At 31.9% G+C, this 23,941-nt stretch overlaps 2 protein-coding genes, 3 long non-coding RNA genes, 1 other non-coding gene and 1 pseudogene across 9 annotated transcripts; 5 read left to right on the plus strand and 2 right to left on the minus strand.

Moving 5' to 3' along the window:
* The first annotated feature begins 249 nt into the window (after positions 1-249).
* Positions 250-668, plus strand: AT1G09455. The gene has a single exon (NR_143489.1). It is a non-coding gene; the product is annotated as an uncharacterized misc_RNA (transcript).
* Positions 669-735: 67 nt separating this feature from the next.
* On the plus strand, positions 736-9,589 carry AT1G42470 (Patched family protein). Its single transcript, NM_001333199.1, has 37 exons — positions 736-1,178; positions 1,276-1,383; positions 1,475-1,591; positions 1,675-1,825; positions 1,911-2,158; positions 2,246-2,428; positions 2,517-2,590; positions 2,666-2,783; positions 2,877-2,960; positions 3,105-3,200; positions 3,286-3,387; positions 3,486-3,554; positions 3,692-3,787; positions 3,874-3,981; positions 4,065-4,178; positions 4,293-4,376; positions 4,484-4,612; positions 4,734-4,932; positions 5,011-5,154; positions 5,254-5,297; positions 5,411-5,494; positions 5,594-5,662; positions 5,738-5,814; positions 5,891-5,960; positions 6,161-6,310; positions 7,059-7,124; positions 7,219-7,363; positions 7,468-7,532; positions 7,627-7,692; positions 7,802-7,895; positions 7,997-8,033; positions 8,138-8,195; positions 8,299-8,409; positions 8,488-8,555; positions 8,755-8,821; positions 8,912-8,980; positions 9,064-9,589. Exons 1-37 carry the CDS (start codon positions 1,047-1,049, stop codon positions 9,148-9,150), a joined length of 3,783 nt encoding a protein of 1,260 aa, NP_001319159.1. The 5' UTR covers positions 736-1,046; the 3' UTR covers positions 9,151-9,589.
* Positions 9,590-10,215: 626 nt separating this feature from the next.
* On the plus strand, positions 10,216-13,034 carry AT1G42480 (TLR4 regulator/MIR-interacting MSAP protein). 3 transcript variants are annotated; one of them, NM_001160925.1, is made up of 10 exons: positions 10,290-10,452; positions 11,079-11,105; positions 11,279-11,309; positions 11,511-11,559; positions 11,681-11,753; positions 11,863-11,917; positions 12,288-12,339; positions 12,425-12,449; positions 12,531-12,622; positions 12,704-12,923. In NM_001160925.1, exons 1-10 carry the CDS (start codon positions 10,357-10,359, stop codon positions 12,750-12,752), a joined length of 549 nt encoding a protein of 182 aa, NP_001154397.1. In that variant the 5' UTR covers positions 10,290-10,356; the 3' UTR covers positions 12,753-12,923. The 3 variants fall into 3 exon arrangements, with proteins under 3 accessions (NP_564481.1, NP_001117425.1, NP_001154397.1); NM_103436.3 differs by lacking the exon at positions 11,511-11,559 and having other exon boundaries at positions 10,216-10,452; positions 11,230-11,309; positions 12,704-13,034; NM_001123953.2 differs by lacking the exons at positions 11,511-11,559; positions 12,425-12,449; positions 12,531-12,622; positions 12,704-12,923 and having other exon boundaries at positions 10,267-10,452; positions 11,230-11,309; positions 11,863-12,311.
* Positions 13,035-16,179: 3,145 nt separating this feature from the next.
* AT1G07123 lies at positions 16,180-16,497 on the plus strand. Its single transcript, NR_139195.1, has one exon. It is a non-coding gene; the product is annotated as an other RNA (long non-coding RNA).
* A 1,178-nt stretch (positions 16,498-17,675) lies between these two features.
* AT1G07127 lies at positions 17,676-17,925 on the plus strand. Its single transcript, NR_139196.1, has one exon. It is a non-coding gene; the product is annotated as an other RNA (long non-coding RNA).
* An 11-nt stretch (positions 17,926-17,936) lies between these two features.
* Positions 17,937-18,319, minus strand: AT1G07133. The gene has a single exon (NR_139198.1). It is a non-coding gene; the product is annotated as an other RNA (long non-coding RNA).
* Positions 18,320-19,936: 1,617 nt separating this feature from the next.
* Positions 19,937-21,045, minus strand: AT1G42490 (annotated as a pseudogene). The gene has a single exon.
* Positions 21,046-23,941: the final 2,896 nt, after the last annotated feature.

Here is a 23,941-nt window from a genome sequence, read left to right on the forward strand (position 1 = left end):
ATACCTATACTAAACTAAAAATCTACTATTCCAAGAGATAAAAAAAAAAAAAAAAAATCTGTTTCCGGAGGAACCGCGTAATCCTCTTCTCCCAAGATTACAGAAACACCCTCTTCTTCATCCCACGACAGAAAAAACAAAAATAAAACAAACCGAAAGAGAGGGTAAAATAGTAAATTCACATTGACTTTCACATCCCTAGGACCAGAAAAATGGCAGAGCTTTGAAGCACACACTGTCTATATATAAAAACACGCTCACATTTCTATAAAACTATAAAACCTCTTCACACCTTTGACTCTGTCTCTCTCTCTCTCTCTGTTATTTTCCTCTCCACGCCAGTTTCGTTCTGATGAAATTCTGTTGAGAATTTCGATAATACTTTGGCATCGATTTGTCTGTGAAAGGAGAACAAATCAAATCGGCGACGAAGAAATTATGAGGAGGATTATTTCTTCATCGCTTCTTCTCCTGGAAAGTCCTTCTTCTCCCTTTTTATTTCAATTTCTTTCAATCAATTTTGCTTCTCCAATCTTCTGGCAATTTTTTTTGTACTTTTCTGAATTTTTTTTTGTTGGCTTGAAGATTTTTGAAATCCATTTTTTCTATTATGTGAAAACCATTATACAAAATAGTGATTTATCAAAAAACAAAAAATTCGAATTCTGTAACAAAAAAAAAAGAAATTGTGGAATTTTATCTTGTTAAATCCAGCTTTTTCTATTAGTTTGTATTATTTAGATTGTATTGATGATTAACATTGATATACAACTTTTTTTTTTTGAAATGTATATATAGATTATTTTTTTATATATATTTTTTTGTCCTCCGAAATTAATTAGAGTTCAAATGAATCATTTCTAAGGAATATTGTTTACGTAAGTGATATGATGCGGTTGAACACAATTTTCTCGTGCCAAGCTATACGATTTGATTTTTTGAAATTTGTTTTTTTTTGCTATTTTGTGAAATTAATTATACAATTTCCTTTTTTGTTTTTTTGAAAGTCTCTGAATTTGAGGTTGTTGTTGTTGTGTTTTGTACCAATGCAGATTCTGTTTGTTGGTTATGGAGTGGAAGCAAAACAATCAGCAGGATATTGTGCTATGTATGATATCTGTGGAGCAAGAAGTGATGGGAAAGTACTAAATTGCCCTTTCAACATTCCTTCTGTGAAGGTCAGTGTTTTTTTTTTCTTCTTCTTCTATTAATTACTCAAAAAGATGATTTTGTTGATTGTTTCTCTACTAATGCTCTTCACTCTTCTTCTTCTAGCCTGATGATTTGTTATCTTCAAAGATTCAAAGCTTATGTCCAACAATCACTGGCAATGTTTGTTGCACAGAGACTCAATTTGATACATTACGTTCGCAAGTTCAACAGGTACCAAAAACACCATTCTTTGAATCTCTTCTTTTTCAAGATTCAAGATTTTCAAATGTGTGTGTATATTTTTTTTTTTTTTTGTTATCAGGCTATTCCTTTTATTGTTGGTTGTCCAGCATGTTTGAGGAACTTTCTGAATCTTTTTTGTGAACTTACTTGTTCTCCGGATCAGAGTTTGTTTATCAATGTAACTTCTACTACAAAGGTAATAACTTTTTGAATAATCCATTGTCTAGTTGCTTCAACGTTGAGTAGCTTTAAGTCTAATTTCTGTGTTTTGTTTGGTAGGTCAAGAATAATTCTACTGTAGATGGAATTCAGTACTATATAACTGATGATTTTGGAGCTGGGATGTATGAATCTTGCAAAAATGTAAAATTTGGTAGCTCGAATAGCCGAGCTTTAGACTTTCTCGGAGCCGGTGCAAAGAACTTTAAGGGTAGATGTTTATTTGATATGTCTCAAGACTAGTTCAATTGTGTTTACTTATCTTGGAATAACTGAGATGTTTGTTGTGTCATCAGAGTGGTTTACATTTATTGGTCAGAAAGCGGGTGTCAATTTGCCAGGCTCACCGTATGGGATCGCTTTTTTGCCAACACCGCCTGTGTCGTCTGGAATGAGGCCTATGAATGTGTCTATTTATTCATGTGGTGATGAGTCTCTTGGCTGTTCTTGTGGTGATTGTCCTTCTGCAGCTACTTGCTCTAGTAAAGCAGAAGTGCCTACTCAGAAAAAACATTCTTGCTCTATCAAGATTGGATCACTTGAGGTGAGTATGGACTTTGTTTTTCTTTTTTTACGAATGCTTGTGAAATGAAGTGTTACTTAACATGGTCCTGGTTGGTTAATCATGCAGGTGAAATGTGTTGATTTCATATTAGCCATTTTGTATATTGTATTGGTTTCATTGTTTCTTGGAGGAGGTTTACTTCACCCAGTAAGGGGTAAGAAAAAGACCTCACAGATGGGAACATTGTCAGAAGCTAGTGGAGAACGAAATTCTGTTAATCAGCAAAAACCAGACACTATTCAATCGCAGGTACTTAATGCTCAGCACTACGATATTTGAAGTTTGAGCTGCTGTAAGATGCTCATTGCTTTGTTATGTGTTCTTTTGGTTCTCTCAGATGTTACAAAATACTCCACAGAGAAACTGGGGTCAGCTATCGACAGTACAAGGACACTTGGCCAACTTTTACGGGTACTTGAAATTTCTACATTTCTTCACTTAGCTTTAAAAGAGGATTCCTGACATTGTTGTGTTATCTGCTTTCAGGAAGTATGGGATTTGGGTAGCAAGACACCCCACTCTTGTTTTGTGTTTGTCAGTCTCTGTAGTTCTTCTCCTTTGTGTGGGTCTGATCCGGTTCAAAGTTGAGACACGGCCTGATAAGGTATGTACTTGGTTTCTTTGCCCCTTTCTTATTGCTGTTACAAGCTATTGCTATATGCAACCTTTGTAAATGTTTTTATATTGTATGTTGCAGCTGTGGGTAGGATCAGGTAGCAGAGCTGCTGAAGAGAAACAATTCTTTGACACTCATCTTGCTCCTTTCTACAGAATTGAACAGGTTCACATTTCTATCAGCTTGTTTCTATAACTTAAAGTTCTTGTGCTGGATAATGCAGCCTTTTTTTTTCATATGGGGGACGAAACATTAAGCTTCTCTTTTGTATAAGTGGTACTTTTCACAATGTTATGAAAATTTATGCAGCTAATAATAGCAACAGTTCAAACATCTTCTCACGAAAAGGCGCCAGAGATTTTGACAGATGACAATATTAAGTTACTTTTTGACATACAAAAGAAGGTATCCCAACTATTTTCAAATCCATCTAATCACCCATATAATGTTTTTATGTACCGGACATGTAAAAAGTTGTTTAATATGGTAGGTCGATGGACTTCGGGCAAATCACTCAGGTTCAATGGTTTCTCTGACAGATATCTGCATGAAACCCCTGGGAGAGGATTGTGCCACACAGAGTGTTCTGCAGGTTGCACTACTTCCTTTTTACCACCCGTTTTTAGCTTTTCCTCGTTTGACAAATAGTCACTAACGTATCTGGTGGATTTTTCTTGCTTTTGGAAGCAGTATTTCAAAATGAAACCAGAAAATTATGACGACTATGGAGGCGTTGATCATGTTAAATATTGTTTTGAGGTAACTTCGTTACGTAACATTTCACGGTTAACAGATTCATACCTTCTTTTGGATAAGAAACAGATTCATACTTGCATTCCTCAGTTTTAGTCTAAATTGTTCCATTTGAATAATTCTGTCTCACCACTTTTCTTCAGCATTTCACCTCGACAGAATCATGTTTGAGTGCATTTAAGGGTCCACTTGATCCAACTACTGCACTGGGAGGTTTCTCAGGGAACAGTTTTAGTGAGGTAGTATTCTTCAGTTTGTTAAACTAACTACATAGAGTTAGTGAATTCATATCAGTATCTGATACCCCTTGACATGCTTTCGACAGGCTTCTGCTTTTCTTGTGACTTATCCTGTGGACAATTTTGTTGACAATAAAGGTAACAAAACTGAGAAAGCAGTAGCATGGGAGAAAGCCTTTATCCAACTGGCCAAGGTTAATTCATTATTTTTGTAATGTTCTTGTTCGATGCTATCGTTCTTGTTCCTTCATTTACATTAGTACTCTTTATGTGACAGGATGAGTTGTTGCCAATGGTTCAAGCAAAAAATTTAACTCTTTCTTTCTCGTCGGAAAGTTCTATTGAAGAAGAACTGAAAAGAGAAAGCACAGCAGATGTCATAACTATAGCCGTGAGTTTCCTTATTGTATCTTCTCATTGCTTCTAAGTTTGTTTTTCGTTCATACTCTATTGGGTTTCTAATATGTCTTTCATGTCTTCTATTTCTCATGTTTCTTTGCTTCAGATAAGTTATCTTGTCATGTTTGCCTATATATCACTCACACTTGGAGATTCACCTCGCTTAAAGTCCTTTTACATTACATCCAAGGTATGCTAATGGTTCATTGTTAGAATCTCTGTATTGTAGTGTTACTCTGACACTCTTAATGAAGTTACTTTCAAACCCTAGTGGACATATTTCCTTCTTAATTTCAGGTTCTGCTTGGTCTATCTGGTGTTCTACTTGTCATGCTTTCTGTCCTTGGCTCTGTAGGATTTTTCAGTGCCGTTGGGATGAAATCGACTCTAATCATAATGGAAGTTATACCTTTTCTTGTTTTGGCTGTAAGTCGTGTCTATTTCTAATATTGCTTGCAACTTCAATATGTTAGCTGATGTTGTGGCGACGTTCTTCATATTGTTCTTAATTTTTTTTTACTTCTACTTGGAATATTTTTATCGACAGGTCGGTGTTGATAATATGTGCATCCTGGTTCATGCTGTCAAGAGGCAAGAGCAAGAGCTGCCTTTGGAAAGAAGAATTAGCAATGCCCTTATGGAAGTTGGACCATCGATTACTCTAGCAAGTTTAGCCGAGATTTTAGCTTTCGCTGTTGGTGCTTTCATTAAAATGCCAGCTGTTCGAGTATTCTCCATGTTTGCTGGTCAGTAAAACTCTTCAGTATACAGTTTGAATGCTTTCATTATCTACTTTTTAACGAGTATATGCATCATGCTTGCAGCATTGGCTGTCCTTTTGGACTTTCTTCTCCAGATTACCGCGTTTGTAGCTTTGATAGTTTTTGACTTCCGACGGACGGAGGATAAGCGAGTTGATTGCTTCCCGTGTATTAAGACATCAAAATCATCTATTAGTGCTGAAAAAGGTAATCCCTTTTGAGGGTTGATGTATCATCGAATCCTTACTCATTGTAGAATTTTGTGGAATCAAATTTTCATTGGAGTTGTCTTGTGTCACCTTTCAGGGGTTGGTCAAAGAAAAGCTGGCCTTTTGACTCGATATATGAAGGTACTTTAATAATCAACTTATATACCATCTAATAAAACATAACATGTGGTTTTTGTTCTACATAATTTTGATTTATAAATGTACATTTTGTATGCTTCATTGTACACTTTCAGGAAGTCCATGCACCTGTTCTTAGCCATTGGATAGTCAAAATAGTGGTCATTGCCTTCTTCTTTGGCTTAGCAATGGCTGGAATTGTGAGTTATACATTTTCTGATACATAAGAAAAATGTTATGTTATCAATTTAGCCATTTAAATGATCATCTCGTAATCATCCTATTCGTGGACCATATAGGCATTGTCGACTCGTATTGAGCCTGGTTTGGAGCAACAGATTGTTCTTCCTCAAGACTCATATCTTCAGGTTTACATTGAATCTTGCTAATGTAAAAGTATCAAATCTAAGATATCTAACAAGTGCTCCTCTTTTCCATTTTAGGGTTACTTCAACAATATTTCTACATATCTTCGAATCGGTCCACCTTTATACTTTGTTCTGAAGAATTATAACTACAGGTATTCCACGTTCTGTTAGCTACTGATATAATTTGTTCCAACTCATTATTAAAACTCAATTTGCCTCATGTCTCAGCTCAGAATCAAGACATACAAATCAACTTTGTTCCATTAACAAGTGTAATCCTAACTCTCTTTTAAATGAGGTATATTTCTCGTCTGCATTTATTTTCATTTCTCCTCATAGTATAATTTGGTTAGCTGTCTTTAATATATGGTACTATTAACTGCTACAGCTTCTTTAGCTGTTGGCATTAATTGTGTCTCAGTAATTGAATAGGCATATTGTTAGCAGAGAATCTGTTCTTATTCTTTTTGAGGATCTAAATTTCATTATTTTCCATAGATTGCAAGGGCTTCTTTGACTCCGGAACTAAGCTACATAGCTAAGCCAGCTGCTTCGTGGCTCGATGACTTTCTTGTGTGGTTATCTCCCGAGGCGTTTGGATGTTGCAGAAAGTTTACAAATGGTACCTTTTGCCCCCCTGATGACCAGGTAGGTATTTGTTTTTAATTTCACTGCCGAGGTTTAGAGTCAAGATACTTTAAATTTAGTGGTCCCATATACAGCTACAAACATAAGTAGAGTTGAATGAACTGACATGCAGAAAAAAGTAGATTCAGTTTTTATAAGCATTCTGTTTAATGTCCCACATTGTTTATAAATGGGACTAATCATTGCATTGTGTTATATGTCCCACTGTTAAAACTTAAAAGTCACATGTGCATCCCCACTCATAAGCTAGCTTTTGGGTGGAGTGTTCTAAAAAGTGGTCTAGGTGGTCGCCTAGGCCCCGTTTAGGTGATAGGCTCTTAGATGACACCTAAACAAACGTTTTGACCGCCTAAATTCGTTTTACTGTATTCTTTTTTCCATTTTTTAACTACATAAATTTAAATTATAAGTCGTAACTTAATATATATTGTTTGATATGAATTAAACAAATGTTTTTGTCTAATTTTTGTTTAAAATTTGATATTTATATTTTTTAATAGATAGTTTTATATAGTTTTTATCAATAATATTATATTTATAATATGTTATGTAATAAACGCCTAAACCGCCTAAAATCGCCTGGGTCACCGCCCGCTTAATGTCTAGCGCTTTCTTGAACACTACTTAAGCTCTTATCCAAATTCAAAAGTAGCACATGGATATAAAATATCATACTTATTACCGAGGTCCAAAAATGTTTTACGACTTACTGAAGGCTAATGTTCTTGTATTTGTGTCACATTTCTAGCCTCCTTGTTGCCCTCCTGGTCAAACGAGCTGTGGCCTAAGTGAAGTATGCAAAGATTGTACCACGGTAACTCACTCTTATGATGTGATTGAATTAGTTACCATTGTATTTTTACTCCCCGCAATGATTTTGCATTAATAAAAAATTTCTGGTTGTTTAGTGCTTCCGGCATGCAGATTTAAGTAGTGACCGCCCTTCCACAACACAATTCAAAGAGAAACTTCCTTGGTTCCTCAACGCGCTCCCTTCTGCTGATTGTGCTAAAGGTGGACATGGTGCTTATTCTAGTAGTGTTGATTTGCAAGGTTTTTGCACTGTCCCCTCTCTCTTTCTTAATCCATTTTATAGTCATCGATTCTGTCATTGCAGATACTCATTCTGATATATGTATGTTCAATTTTCTTATCAGGCTATGCAAATGGTATCATTCAAGCTTCATCGTTCCGTACTTATCACACACCCCTTAACAAGCAGGTACTTTGCCATCTCATAATATATAAAGCAACATTGCCATGTTTGGTATCTCTCTTTATTATCGTGTTACTTTATACTGCAAGTTTGTTTTCAGGTTGACTTTGTTAATTCAATGAGAGCTGCTCAAGAATTTAGTGCAAAAGTTTCCCGTTCCTTAAAGGTAAAAAGAATATACAAACTTGTCTTGATAATTCATCCTAAGCATGGTCTCTTCTAAAGTTTGGTCTTAGTGAACTTAATGTCTAACTTGTAGTTTACTCTATTTTCAGATGGAGATATATCCTTATTCAGTGTTTTATATGTTCTTTGAGCAATATCTTGACATATGGAAAACTGCATTAATCAACCTCTCCATAGCCATCGGTTCGTTAATCTTCTAATCTCTGATCTTAGCTTGAGTTTCTAGTTGGTAGGTATTGTGACTAAACAAATGAACTGACTTTGAAAGTTCCATCATTTTACAGCTGCCGTGTTTGTCGTGTGTTTAATCATCACATGCAGGTATAACTTATTCTCACTGAAATTTACTCCAACCTCTGTGTTAGATATGGTTAAGTCTGATTGTACATATCTTTCTTTTTCTTTCTGTCTGCTTTCTGACTCAGCTTTTGGAGCTCGGCAATTATTTTGCTGGTGATCGCGATGATCATTATTGATCTCCTGGTAATTCACTCTCATTGCTACTCATGAAAAAACCGATAACTGTTTTCGTACACTCAAGTTACTAATGTTGTACCCTATGAACACTTGACTTGAAAAATGCTAGGGAGTTATGGCAGTCTTTCATATCCAGCTAAACGCACTATCGGTTGTAAATCTAATCATGTCCGTGGGCATAGCGGTTGAGTTTTGCGTACACATAACACACGCTTTCTCGGTTAGTCCCCTCTCTGTCTGTACTAGCATTATACACAAGCAATTTGCTATTGTCACTCTGACTGTACGAAATGCTCAGATAAGCACTGGGGACAGAAACCATCGGATGAAAGAGGCGTTGGGTGGGATGGGAGCTTCAGTTTTCAGGTATTTTGTCAGTCTTGAACACGACTAATGAACTTAAAAAGCATGTCATCTCGTAAACAAGTCATGCTTCTCTATTTATCAGAAATCGCCTAACTAACAAACAGAAGTATAAATAGTTATAATACAAACTAAAGTCCTCATTAACATATGTTCAAGATATTGAATTTATTCTAAAATGTGTATCATGTATTGTTGGCAGTGGAATTACATTGACGAAACTAGTTGGGGTGATTGTGCTCGGTTTCTCAAGATCAGAAGTCTTTGTGGTACGTGCTTGTGATCTCTTGAAGCCTCTTTTTTTTCTCCTTGCCTTCTTCGCATTTGGCTTCTTAATTTGTTTTTTCTTTTCCTGACAGGTGTACTACTTCAAGATGTATTTGGCACTAGTCCTTCTCGGTTTCTTACACGGCCTTGTATTTTTACCGGTAAGTCATGGTCATTCAAACATTAGACTAATTTTAGAATTTTTGTTGTTGTTTTGACATATTGATTTGAATGGATGATGAAGGTGTTCTTGAGCATGTTTGGTCCAGCTCCAAGACATGTAGAAGGGGAAAGGCAAGATCATCGACCTTCGGTTTCATCAGTACCTTAGGTGAATTAGTATTTTTGTTTTGTAGGTTTTGTCTTTAATTCATAGTATCCATTTGTAAATGGTTAAAATTGTTTCACCCCACAGCCACAGATAAAAACTTAAGTTCAGTGCATAGCGGAAAAAGAAAAAAAGATCACACCAAATGTTATTCTTTTGGGCCGGTGTTACTGTTTTCCATTGTTTACTAATTCATGATTTCTTCGTCTTAGTTTAGCATCCATACGAGTGAGCGTGAGCCTCTCTCTATGAATGAATTAGTGCGGGGGAGTCTTAAGTCTAACTGCGTTATTTTACAGAACATCCAGTCTTATAAGCAAACTCTACTTGTAAAAAAATAAAAAGGGTGAAACTTTGGTGAAGTTTTGGTGAAGGGTGAAGGGTGAAACTCCCAAAGCCGAATTCGATCTTCTCTGAAAACATAATCACATTTGTTTGGAAAATCTGTTAGTTGGGCTTTGGTCCTATTGGTTTACGTGATAGTCAGAAATGCAGGCAGTTTGATTACCTCTGGCATTAGTTGGAAAGCATTCCAAACATGGATACACATTGTGGTAGTCCATTGGAGAGAAGACCACTCTGAAGCATTTCAGTGCATTTCTATAAGGACAAACCGGATAAGCTGTCTACTGTTCTAAGTAGGCATGCGATTAAAAACTGAACCGGTTTTTCTGAACCAAATTGAGATCTGAGAGTTCGGTTAGATAGTTAACCGCTTTTCTTTTGTGGACTTTTAGTATTTTTCCAACAAACTTAACCAAAAAAAATACCGAATATTCATGAAATTATAACAATATTGCTTTTTTTTTCTGGACTTTTAGTATTTTTTTAACCAACTTAGACCAAAATAAACCGAATTTCATGAAATTATAACATAATTCTCTCAAAAGCACAAACGAAACCAAACATAAATTTTTGTAAGGATTTTAAACACAACCGTTTTTAACCCCTCCAAAAAAAACAACCGAATAAACCGATAACCGAATTCATTTTTTATTTGGTTAATTTTGGTAACCTTGCTCCTTAACCGAATTCGGTAATTCGGATCTCCAACAAAGTGTAGAGGGTGGGGTGTATGACATGGCTTAATATCTTGATCTCACTGGTTCCTAGCAACGTAACAAGGTGATGACGTGGTTTTTACATTTTTCAAAAATCTCTTTTGCCCAGAGAGAGAAGAAGAGACAGATCGGAAGGAGTTGAGTAAGAATGGCGAAGCTGGTGCTCTTCACCGCCGTAATTATCGCTATTTTCTCCCATGGATCCTCCGTCGATGACAAATGCGCCGCTTGTAACGCCGTCGCTGTACGTTGGAATCTCTAACTTTCCTCTCTTTGATTTCTCAAAATTTTCTGACAAATTAGAGCGAGTTATATAGCGATGGCAAATATATTTACGTACATGAGATTTGCTAGATTTTGATTTGATTCTATTAATAAATTTCGAATTTCTGGTCATTGGCATTTTCTGGGGGAAGTAAAGTAAATTCGAGCTGATGTTGTTGTTTTGAAGCTTTATTGATGTTTGATTTAGGACAAAAATCCATTAGTTCTGTACTAATTGTATTGGTTTTTCTAAGGTTAATTTCTGCTTTTTGAAACTGTTATAGTGAAAGGAGTTCAGGATAATTTTCCGTGGACACATTTTTCTGTATATTATCTCTGTTGTGATTGAATTAGCACTCTGGAGATTCAAGTTTGAGTCTTTATTATTACTATTGAGCTATTTGTTCGGTTTCTGAGGTTGTTTCGTAAGAATTGCAATCTAGAACTTGGTTTTGTTTCAATATATGAAGATGTTCTTTTTCAAAATGTTACTTTTCCCCCAGTTCATGCATTTGGTCATTATGAAAAGAAGACTTGTTTTCGTGATTTTGAGAATGATTTAATCCTTCCTTTATAATACTAATAAGGGTGGTTGATGTTGTGCAGGAGGAATTAGAGTTACAGCTTTTAAAGGTAAGAACATCTTAATATCTGTCATCTTGTATTATAACATTGACAAAGCTTGCCTGCTTCTGTTACATTGCTTCAATTTTACAAGCACATTTTTAGTAACTTGGTATTATAAACTCTTAAACAGGAAAAGCCACGAAACCATCTTGATATGAGAAACCGGCTCAATTCTAAAGGCCAGCGTGAAGGAAAGGTCATTGATTACAGGTACAACATTGTTGCCTCTTTGTGCATTATCTGTAAACGAGACCATGTCTGCTTTGATTCGTGTACTCGTTGTTTTTATATCCACATCCTGAAAATCAGTATGATAAAAATGGACTGAAGTTTTTTGTGCATTTGCATGAAAGCGTGACTCGAGTTTTGAAAATGTGATTCTTAACGAGGGTAACATGTATCCGTAGTTAGGAGCAATGACGAAAGGGAAAGAATCTGATAGGTTGACACTGCTAAGAGTGTCTGTGAAACAACAACCGATTCACAATGAGTTCTTAGGAGTAGCTATGTTGCTTTTTTTAGGCAGGTTTCTCACAGTGGATGATCCTCTAATTTTCTTTCTTTCTTTTTCATTCAAATAGAATAAGCGACCTGAGGGTGGTTGATTTGTTGGACGGTCTGTGTGATAGAATGCAGGACTATACTCTACAAAAGGTAAGCCTAGTTCTTGTATATTTCTTATCACGCTGCTGTTCCAGGAATAATATATCTCTCTGATAATTGTAAATTGACCAATGAGATTCTTATTGCCACACTTCTGCAGGTGGAACCTAAGAATAGACAATGGGTGAAAGTAGGAAATTTTGACAATCTAACAAGTAATGTGTTCTTTCCTTTCCTTTTAAAATTTGCGCTCCGTGACATATTTGCAATTGTTCATCACATAGCTGCTTCAATACTTACGTTATTTGATAAGTACGCTTAGGTGCATCGTTTAATGAGTCAATGGAAGCTGTCTACTTGATCACACTGTCACCGTGTCTGCTGTCCGCTTTATCTGTTTATAACTTCTGTTGAGCAAATGAGTAACTGTTAGAGAGCTTTCATGATGCTGAAAATTCTAGAACAAGTGCAGTGACGGTTTTAAAGTTCTAGAATAAGCTGTGAAATTCTCATCTCTAGTTATATTAGTGGTTTAGAGACTTGTTTGGGATTTAATGTTTCATCTGTGTGTGTGTTGTCATATAGATAAACAGGAAGCGAAAGCGCATGCAAATGACATTTCAACTTATTGTGGAAGGTAAGACAATCAAGAACCTTCTCTTACTCGAGCCTAAAATTCATCGAAGTCTCCTAAAATCTGTATATGTTATTTCTTTTTACAGATTGCTGGAGGAAACTGAAGATGAGGTAAACATTCTGGTAACCATTCTGTTAAGTGACAGTTATAAAGTCAAGACTAAATTAAGGTTATGTGATGAGTGACCGCAGCTAGGTGAGGTGATAAAGAATGGCTCCCTAAAAGCAGGAGAAGTCCGAAAGGTTCTGTGTCAAACTTTGAGTAACCACTGCCGACAATCAAGGTTAGCACAATAGTCTTTCTTCCTATACATTTCTGCCTCAAAACTATGTTAAGAAATCTGATATGGTTTTTCTGAATTCAGTGAAACAGACTCAGAGGATGAGGAGGACGACGATGCAGATGAATTATAACTCAATCCAGTGAAAAGTTCACGTCAAATTAAGATCCCATCTTGGTAGCTATGTTATAGATACATCCATCCACAACTCATATGTAACTTAAGACACCTTTCACTTTTTAAGTTATGTCGAAACTCGGGTCTAGATTCTTATTTATATTGTGGCAATTGTTCGTTTTCCCTCAAAACCTTAATTAGCTAGAGAGTATCGAAATAGTCTAAATTTTATATGAAGAGCTAGTCGAGATTTTACATTGGATGATAATCTATATGCGATGATCATAGTTATAAGCTTACACTGTTGTTATAACATGATATGGGGCATAAGTTTTTCAATGCTTCTTTAGAATCAAAACAAGTGGGTATAGTTTGTAGCGTATAAATGATGATCGGAAGAATTGTTGTACCGCTTGAATGATCACTGCACATAGCACGCTCCAACTTGCCCTGAAAATCTATAAGTAGTGATGCCATTCAGGCAATGAGCCTTGTTGAGAAGCTTTCCTAGCATGGAGGCTTTGTTCACCTCATTGTAATTATTGGGCCACTGAGAATGTTATGATGTTTTGAAGAACATCAAAATTATGATATCTTCTAAAGGTGGAAAGAGAAAGAAAAAAAAGACCATTTGATGATCGCTTCAATCCTACTATATTATTTGGGAAGTACATTTTAAATGTAACCTTAATTTTTGTAAGTAATTACATAGGTATGTCATTAGAAATAAAATTTTAAAGAGTAAATTAATTTATCTCTTTAAGGATTAAAAAGTCAAATACTAATTTAATTAATTAAGTTTAATTGAAAAACGAAATACATTATCAATTTCCAAAAATAATAACCAATCAAAATCAACATATAAGATTTGATATCTAAATTTTAATTAATTTAATTTAATTAGAAAAACGAAATACATTATTAATTTCCAAAAAAGTAACCAATTAAAATCAACAAATTATATTTGATATCTAAATTATCATATTAATTTTTTATTAATTATTATAGTTCACTTCTCATCTTTATATGATTCTATTTTTGTGGAAAAATAATATCATCATTATAAAAAAATAATTAGAGTTTTTTTGCATATGCCACAATTTGAATCCTAGAATTGACGGGTTTAGATCGATATTAATACAAGATGGTATACTACAGGTGAAACTCTTAAATTAACAATCAAACTACAAGTGTATAATCTTAAACACTAAACAATATAGATAATATCAAGAAAACATATACAACTTACAGTTTACTATACATTTAAAATCAAATAAAATAATGTCATATATTTTTAAATCATCTTTACAATAAAAGTTTTTAGTTTAACTAAAATATAAGCCTACCTGCGGTATACAGCAGATTAATATCTAGATTATAGGGCTTATTGGATCTAAAGATGGGTCATCAAAGATTTTCTAAACTGAAGCAAAATATACTGAATATTCAAATATCTATCTGTTACCAAATTATAAACAAATAAGTCAATTTAATATTTTATATACGAAATCAATTAAATCTTAATCACATAAAAATTAGCACAAAAAAGTATTCAACAATTAAAAAATTATCAAATCTCTGTGTTATATAAGTTTTGATACTATATTCGAATAATGTAATATACCTTTTCAATTTGTATTCTTTAACTAATTTAAGCTAACTAATATATTTGCTAATCTTATACCTATCAAAACCGACTATCGTTTCTTATCTCTATAGTAGTTTTGCAAGACTTTTTTGGTGGATTTGGATAAAAGTGCATTCGGGTCATATGGTACATTCCCCTATTAAATAAATATGGTGCACTCCTATGTTATTAGCTAAAATGTTTATAATATAATTAAGAGTCATATCATTAATAAAATTAATATTAATAAAATAAATGGCTTTTTGGCAAAACGAATTTGGAGGGACGGTTTTTTAATCAACATTAATAAAAAAGTAAAATATAATTAATCCACCGTTTCAATACGGATTAAATCTTTAATTTATTATTTTTTAAGACCACTAATATTAAACATATCAAATCATGCTAATTTAGAAAAGATTATATAAAACCAAAAATGTTATGTGGTATGTATAATGTTACTATATATAAAATTAAACAATAAAATATAAATGTATTAGAGAATGATACAATTTGCAAAACTTTTATATATAAAAAATAATTCTTAAATTTTAAAAATTACTACTTTAAAAAACAAATCACGGGACGGATAAAGAAATTACAGAACGAGTTTTATTTTGGAATTGGGTTATATGGTGGATGTATTTGAATCAATATTTATAAAATTTTAAAATATTATTAATATGCTGTTTTAATAGGGATTAAAACTTCAGTTTTTTAACAATTGTCTCATGGATTCGTGGTATAGCGTTACTTAATAACAATTATAAACTGTAAAATAAAAATATTTTATAAAAATAAAATTTGCAAGTTTTAATAGATACGACTTTTAAAAAATAAATCGTCCCGCGGTATACCACGGGTTAAAATCTAGTAGTAATATATATAGGCAGTGAGAACGTAACGATGTGTTGGAGAGCATATGAAAGTTATGATAGCTTTTATAGGATCAACTAGGTTATGAACCCACGAGTAACTGTTTTAATTATTAAAATTTTAAATAAATTTTTGTGTGAAGAAAAATATTTATTGAAAATTTTGAAATATATGTTTTATATGTCTACTTAAGTTAATAATTTAAATTCCTTGAATTTTAATATTACCATGACAAATAGTTTAATTTAAATACATGAATAAAAACAATTCTAATACAACTTATAGGTTTTACAACATTTATCAAAAGAACATTTTTTTGGTTCATAACTTTCTCTGTAGTTGTAGATATTCTGGATGAACGCGTCTTTTTACGTAAGACGTTTTGATTGAATCTCATGAAATAAATTGTCGTATGGAGAATAACTTTGACGACTTTCTCATTTTGGTATCCGCAAATTCATTATTGTTTTTCCTTTAACTTTGCTTCATTAGTTAGTATAACTCTTTTAAAAATAAGATTTTATACAGAAGTATATTCATAACCTTATCTATAATTTCTTTTTAACAACTAATATTTTTCTCACATTCTTTTCAATATGTATATGAATTTTTGTCTTCACAATTTTTCTCGGATAGCTATCACTCTCTCTATCTTTTTGTAAGAACTCGTTTTATTTGTTTCTCTTTCTTATGATTTTGCAAGCACTCCATATTTATTCTTTGAAAATCCCTTCCTTTCCTTGTTAGTATAAAAGTTTTTCAAGCTTGTCGAGAGGTAGCTAAGTTATGTCAATAAACTTTTCGTTTGAATTTTTAAGAAAAAAACATTTTTGCTCTATTTTGTGTTCTATTATTCTAAGAAAATATTTTAACTTCTAAATTGGTTCTTAACTCTATCACTTCTCTTTTTTGATGCAGTTTAGATCCTCTTCATCTTCACGCTTCCCAATCTTAAAGACATCAACTTATATCTTTGGGAACTTGATTCAAATTGATACGATTAAGAACACCACCATCAAACCATATCCTTGTTTCTTTAACGTTTCACAGACCAAACATACTTCAATCCCTCTTTACTTCACCTTCTTGTGAAATAATCTTTCATATACTTCTTTCCTACGGTATCTCTTTCCATCTTTTTATGATTTTGTCTAAGATGTATTTGTCATACCTTCCAAACTTTTCAGATGCTCCATAATTTCTTCTTTGAATATCCCTTCATTTCCTTGTTAGTAAAAACCTTTTTCAAGCTCATCGAGAGGTAGCTGAGTCAAGTCAATTAACTCTTCGTTTGAATTTTCAAGAATAAAATCTTGTTTTGCTCTGTTTTGTTTTATATTTTTTTAATAAAAGGTTTTAGCTTCTAAATTGGTTCTTAACTCTATCACTTTCTCTCTTTTGATGTGGTTGTTTAAATCCTCTTCACCTCACGCTTCACAGACTGAAACACCTCAACTTATATATTCTGGAACTTGATTCAAATCGATACGATTAGGAACACCATCATCAAACCATGTGCTTCCAAACTTTAACGCTTCACAGACCAAACACACCTTAATCCCTCTTCACTTAGACTACTTGTGAAAAAATTTCACATACTTCTTTCCTACTGTGTCTATTTCCATACTCTTATGATTTTGTTTCAGCAGTATATGTCCTACATTCCAAACTTTTCACATACTTCATATATCTTCTTTGAAAATTCTTTCCTTTCCTTATTAGTAAAAGCCTTTTTCAAGCTCGTCCAGAGGTACCTTAGTTAAATAAATAAATTATTTGTTTGAACTTTCCAGAATAAAATCTTTAATCGACTATCAATGGTCCATAGATGTTTATTTATATAGACACCACTGCTTTATTATTTAGGACTTTATTAGTTTTTTTATTTGTTAAGAAGAGGTTTTCATTTACGTCATTAAGCTTTTCCTTTTCGTTTAAACTTTAACTTTCTTAGACTTTAAAAAAACTTTGGCTCGGTTGTTTATCACTATCTTTTTCTTAATTTTTAGAAAACTTCTTCATTTATTTGAATTCTAATTATCTATATTATTTTAGAATTATGATTTTTTCTTAATTTATTTGGAAGCTAACATAGTGAGACTAATAATGACATTAATATTTCTATATTGTGCTAATTTAATTGTACATTTTCTTATTTCCAAATCTTTTTTTTTCCTTTTCATAAATATTTTAATATAGAAATTTGTTAAAATTTAAAAATGTAAATTAACATAGTGGCCAAAAATGCTAATTAATGACATGTCCAAGTGCAATTCGTTGTTTTAAATCCTATGTGGACGCCTTTAGAAGCAAATAGCCTCAACTTTTCTATAGTATAGATTATAGGAAAGCCACAAGAAAGTGATGGACATTATAACATTAAGGAATTGTTGAATAGTTTATAGGATTGTGTACTTATATGTTATTGTAAAGACGCTTTTGCCCTCTCCAGATAATTCAATATCTACATTTTATTTTTAATTACAAAAAATCGGTTTCACTTTTTCGTTTTTTTCTTCCGAGTTCCGCAAAACTACAATTAAAATTGATTTCCCTTTTGGTTTAGAATTTTGATGAATTGGAGAGTAACTGATCTGATTTTTGTCTAAGACTAGAGTCTTTGGGTTACCTAGACACTATCCCTTAGGGTTTAGATTCTTTCAATGAAAGTTTGTTTAAATGGATCTATTAGGTTTTAGAGGAAACAGGTGTTGACGGATATTGTGATGATAGAATAGGTGAGTAGGGCGTAAATGAAGTAAGTGCGCTGGTGAAAACTCGGAAAAGTTGTCGTGACGAAGAAGAAGACGATGATGAAGAAGAGAACACCATAAACTGGAGAAAGGGGCAAAATTATCATTTTCAACTCCAACAAGTACCCATTTCTATAAGCCCATTAGAAAGTTATATTTCTCTAATTTTTGAGCCAATAAGTGCCCAATTCTATAAAACCCTGAACTTTTATAGATGAAAATATAACACTGATATATATTTGATTATCTTAAAATAACACAAACCCCATTGTAGGGCAAGTGTGCCAACAAACTCAATGTAATGTCATTAGCCCATTTGTTTAGGGCTTTAATAAAAGTATATTCAAGTAAGAAAAAAGATTCCCAGCTGCACAAAGTATAACATAATGCATGACCACACATGCCAAGTAAACTAAAAGACACTCAACTTGATGCAACGAATCCTTATACTTATACTCTGTTTTTTAATCTTCTTCTTGGGCTTTCTTTTATTTCTCTTCTTTTACTTATTGGGCTTTAAACTACGTCTTAGTCGGTTCCTTTTCTCAAACATGTTAAGGTTTTCTTTCTTCTTGTCGCCTCTATATAAAGGCTCTCTTGTAGTTGCAGAACTCAACTTATTATTGAATTTAAAACGGAGCTTTAAGCTTCTCTTCTCTCTTGAATCTCGGCTATTCCAAGGAATCAACAACTTTCAAGTTCGTCTTTGTTCGGTATTCACAAGAATCAACGAACTGCATACACCCCTTTGTTCGGCCATTCACATCGAATCAACGAGCTTAGGTTTTCTATCAAGTCCCGCTGCGCCACAACTACCTAACGTAAATGGATTGCATGACAACATATTTGAAGTATATAGTATCATATGGTCAACATCATAAACATAGAATCTTAGGTTAACCGGTTGACTCACTCCGGCGTGTACCACCAAATTTTTTTTAATATTTAAAAATATAGAGTTTTATTTGGTGTTGTATAATCAAATTTCACATTCTATAACTGAGATAAATATATATCGCATATATATATTTAATACATTGATTCTTATAATAGTTAGTTTTTTCAATTTCAAAACTAAACTAAGAATGTAAAAAAATAGATATTGACACACGGTACACCGCGGGTTGATTTTTTGTTATAAAGTTAGAGATTTTTAGTACATCACATACCTATATTTTTTAAAAAAATTAAAATTTAACTTTTAAGGATGATCTATAAATAGATGCTATTGTTTTTCTTTATTTAAATGTATGATACACTGCGGAATGAAATTTTATAACTAAAAAAATTGAAATCTTAACTTAATTTTATTTTGGGAATATTGTTTGTTTTGTTTAGTGTATAAAATTGTGTAATTTACATTTGATTGTTAATTCTAAGATTTCACCCGTAGTATACCATCTCGTTTTAATATCAACCTAAACATGTCCCACCTTATAACCCTGTCCCGTGAAATTAAATATTATTTTATTATTTTCATACATAGTTCAGATACTTATAATATTTATAACTTATTAAGAAATTAATATTGACCCAAGTTTCATAATTGTATTTTGATTATTATATCTATAATTTTACCTCTAATATACCATCTCATATTAATATTTTTTGAACTATTTATAATATTCAAATCTCTTATAAAATTCTAATATTTATAATTTTATAAAGAAAGAAGATGCGATGATATAAAGTATTTATAGTCGTAACAAATGGACCTTTTAAGGGATACGTAACAACTTTTTTAAGAACATCAAATTGGTTTCAGTTTATATTTTGGTTTTTTTATTGAATTTTATGGAAATACAGTAATATGTTAACATATGTTTTGGTTCCATTATTTGTGTTTTAAAAAGATAACATTAGAACCCTTAATGAAGTAATCAATCCTCTGCTTTGAATCTCTCTGTTTTGTTTCTTAAGGAAAAGAGAAATCCAATCATATATTTTATTCCAATTTTTTAGATTTTATTCAATCCATTTGTTTTTTTTTCCATTTCGGAGGCTCATTGATTTTCAGTAATAATGAAACCCAAAAAAAAAGGAGAACAAAGTAAGAAACATATGTTAAGGGGACTCAACTGAATTAATCTTCTCAACCACGCAACTGGGTGGCTCGAGTGACTTAGTTAACTCCAAGAGTGAAAGCTCGCATACGGAGGTTGCATGACTGAGTATGGCCCATTGTCTTGATGTTGTGAAAGGCTCGAGTTATGCATTTTTGCAGCTCCAAGTTCACTTTTTCCTCTTCCCACATGAACTTTGAATGTTCTACACCCACTCAAAGTAACTCACCGTCACTCCTCTTCCATTTGCGTATATATATGGAAGTATAATCACTCCTTTCTTCGACAGAATCTGTCAAAATCAAACAAATTAGGATTCAATTCTATAGCTTTTAGGGATGGGGTTTAGTGTTATCGATGCATTACATCATCAACATTTGGATCAGTTGGATGGTTAGGTGCCTCTACTATGAACTTTGCTTTCACATCTCCAGCATTTTCCATGACCAAATATCGGAAATATATAAGAATCAGAGAATGAATGAAATTTTGCGGTTGGTGTGGATTTATGAGTGACATGTTTGTACTGACTTGTTTAGGACACCGCCAAGAGCGCAGGGGATGAGAACATTGCACTCATAAATGAGCAGTTCGTCAGAATTCATAGCGTCTCCACCATTGAAATCATTGAGACATCCAATTGCATATTTGTGTTTTATGAGAGCATTGATGTCGATACCTTCAGGGTTCCTGATTGCACAAGTAATGTCGCTTACTACAACCACTTTCCCACCTTTCTTGTGGATCAACTTCGCCGCCCATGCTCCAACATTCCCAAAACCCTATCACATATCATCCAAATTTCTCAACTTTTCGGTCACATATTATACACAATTAAGGTTGAGGTATGAGATAAACTGATAATGGTTTTACGTGAATAACAAATGTCAAACCCTGAATTGATTTCCCATACTCAGCAAAAAGAGCTTCGGTGGCAAAGACTACACCTCGTCATGTGACAGCTTCCCTACCTAATGAACCACCAAGATCCTACACCAAAGTGATACAACATTTAAATCTAAAAAAGCTCAAAACTTTGGTAGTCACACAGAAACATCGAATCATCAACTATTTCAAATAAATAAAAATGCTTCGTGGTTGAATGATGATGGGAGAAGATGCTATGATATGGGGTATTTAGAGTCGTATAAGTTAGCTTTTTGAAGATGTTGGTTGGCAAGCATAATATATTAGAAACCATAACACATTTGGAATAAAATTTTGGAAATTGTTTAATTTAAAGGAATATACCACATATTTATGTTAATTGATTAGTAGTTGGGATATCATAGAGATGTAATCGATTTATGGATATTATGCATAAGAAATAAATGAAAGAAGATTTTAATACCAATAAATTTTATTCGTTATCTCTACAAATCTTAGCAAAAATGATTTGTTAGGTAAGAAAATTCTATTAATTAGGATTCTTCCATTGATTATATTTTAAAGTCCCAAACTAATATAGAAACAATATTGATTCGTTACATATAAAAAAAAATCATAACCGTAAATACCGCTAAATTTAGTTGCAAACTTAACTAAAATAGAATCAAACTAATGATTTCTGAGTTTTTTTGGAATTTACTGCAAATGCAAATTTGAATAATAGTTATTTGTTTCTATAAAATAAAAAAATATATTAGTGGCATATTTTGAAATTAATGAAACACGAATATTCGATAAATCGCATATGCTTAATTTGCGCTAAGATTGATTTAATTATGGTTAGTTGAGATTAAATAAGATTTGTCAGAGTTTTTCTCATATTTTGGTAAGATTTCATTAGCACTTAAAATTATAATGGTTTTAGAATCAAGTAATTATAAATATGGTAAGTTAGGATTGATTATTGAAATTTACTAATTAGGAAATAATCATTCATTTACTGCTTCAAGCTTTAAGGGTGTGTTTATGCAATATTTTTAAGTAATACTTAATAATATCGAGTTTTTAGTAAGGATTTAATGCAATATTTAAATTTTGGAAGATAAATTTGTTGATTGTCCTAATGAAAATATCTGGTCTGATTAAATTTGTAAAGACTAAACATAAAATTAGGAAATTGATAAATGATATATAGATGGTTTAGAATTTTTATGATATGAAAATTTTAATTAAAACCGGAAAGCCATATTAAAAACAATTAAGTAAGTGATTTTTTTTTTTTTTGTATTATCAATTAAAAAGATATAAACTTCTTATTTTCATTAGAAAATACATTATTAGAATCTAACCCAATACGACAATACATATGAGTTTCATTAGAAAATAATATGCAAACAATTGAGTATATAAAAGTTTAGTCTAAATTTTGCATATGGTATTTTTTTTTAAATCCAAAATTAAAATTTTAAAAAATATTTAATCAAATAAGAAGTAAAATTGTTTATTTAGAATTTTTAAGATATGAACTATTTTCATAATATTAACAATTAGTTTTCTAGGAAGGTAATATGTTTAAGAAAAATTCCCACAAATAGCACAATTTTAAGTTTTTTGAACAAAAATAGCATTAAAAGTTTTTTTAGACATAAATAGCACTCAAATAATCATTTCAGAAATTCCTAAATGTAACACTAAAACAAGTTTTATGGACAATAATAATACCACAATTTTATATAAAATCTATTCGACCAAAATAAATTAGAAATAAATTTAAAATATTATATGTGGGTTCACTATTTCCAATTTAGGGTATAATATTCAACTATTTAAAAGAATTTTTGATTCATTTTAATATTAGTTTATGGTATTATATTTGGGTTTCCTATTTCTAATTTATGGTATATATTTTCACCATTTAAAAGAGATTTTTCATTTTAAAATAAGTTTGTAGTATTATATTAGTTTTTTTTTTCCAATTTAGGGTATATATTTCCACTATTTAAAAGTTTTTTTATTCAATTTAATATTAGATTAGTGTTTGCTATCATTTTTATTTGGGGCATTGATACAAATGGTAATAAAAAAAACTTTATTATTTAATTAATTTATTGAGGATTAAAAACTTTATATGCTATTTTTGGAAGTTTCAAAAAAAGGTGCCATTTTTGGAATAGTAAAGTTTTTAGTGCTATTTGTGTCAATCCCCCTATTTTTAATTGATAAATATTTTGTAATTAATAGTTATTTTTTTAATTTATCAATTAAAAATATTATGTTCTTAAAAAAATAATATGAAAATAGTTCATATCTTAAAAATTCTAAATAAAACTTTTTAAATTAAAAAAAAAAACTAACTATTATAAGAATCAATGCATTGTATATATATATATATATATATTAAATATATTTAGATTGGATATAGAATGTGTTTTTTGATTATATAACACCAAATAAAACTATATATTTATAATACTAAAAATAAATTTAAAACATATTTTGGAAAAATTACGTATAAGATATAGAAGAGAGTAAACAAAATGTAGAAGAGAGTTACCCAATCAAAAACTCGAAAGTTATAAGTCGTTTAATAATGCATGCACGTGTGACGTGAAGTATGGTTAAGCAAAACGATGTAAGTTTTAGACTTTTTGGTTGTGTTGTAAACAACAAATGGTAACGTTTTGAAATTTGGTTGTGCTTTGTTGATATGCTTTATCCCAAATTTTATCTCTATTATCGATTTATTTATAATTTCAAAACAACATCATTTATTGTGTACACAACACAACTAAACCAACTAAAACTACATCGTTTTGCTTAGCCACGTTTATGTCATACGTCTAAGCCAGTACTGTTAACCAGTTAACTAATATCGTGTAGGTCAAAGTAAGAAACAACTAAAAGACTTACAATTTAGATAGATAATTTAAAACTTAGAAATTTGCTCAAATGACTCTAATTTGAAGTAAAAAGGTTAATTAACCTTAATCAACCTTAA

This window comes from Arabidopsis thaliana (assembly GCF_000001735.4).
Source record: "Arabidopsis thaliana chromosome 1 sequence".
In the NCBI taxonomy this organism is placed as follows: Eukaryota; Viridiplantae; Streptophyta; class Magnoliopsida; order Brassicales; family Brassicaceae; genus Arabidopsis; species Arabidopsis thaliana.

Coding starts and splice junctions, on each gene's coding strand:
- AT1G42480 (NM_103436.3), top strand. CDS start 10,357: ATGGCGAAGCTGGTGCTCTTCACCGCCGTAATTATCGCTATTTTCTCC. Junction 10,453..11,078: donor CCGCTTGTAACGCCGTCGCT/GTACGTTGGAAT, acceptor GATGTTGTGCAG/GAGGAATTAGAGTTACAGCT. Junction 11,106..11,229: donor TAGAGTTACAGCTTTTAAAG/GTAAGAACATCT, acceptor ACTCTTAAACAG/GAAAAGCCACGAAACCATCT.
- AT1G42470 (NM_001333199.1), top strand. CDS start 1,047: ATGCAGATTCTGTTTGTTGGTTATGGAGTGGAAGCAAAACAATCAGCA. Junction 1,826..1,910: donor CGGTGCAAAGAACTTTAAGG/GTAGATGTTTAT, acceptor TTGTGTCATCAG/AGTGGTTTACATTTATTGGT. Junction 5,155..5,253: donor ATCTATTAGTGCTGAAAAAG/GTAATCCCTTTT, acceptor GTCACCTTTCAG/GGGTTGGTCAAAGAAAAGCT.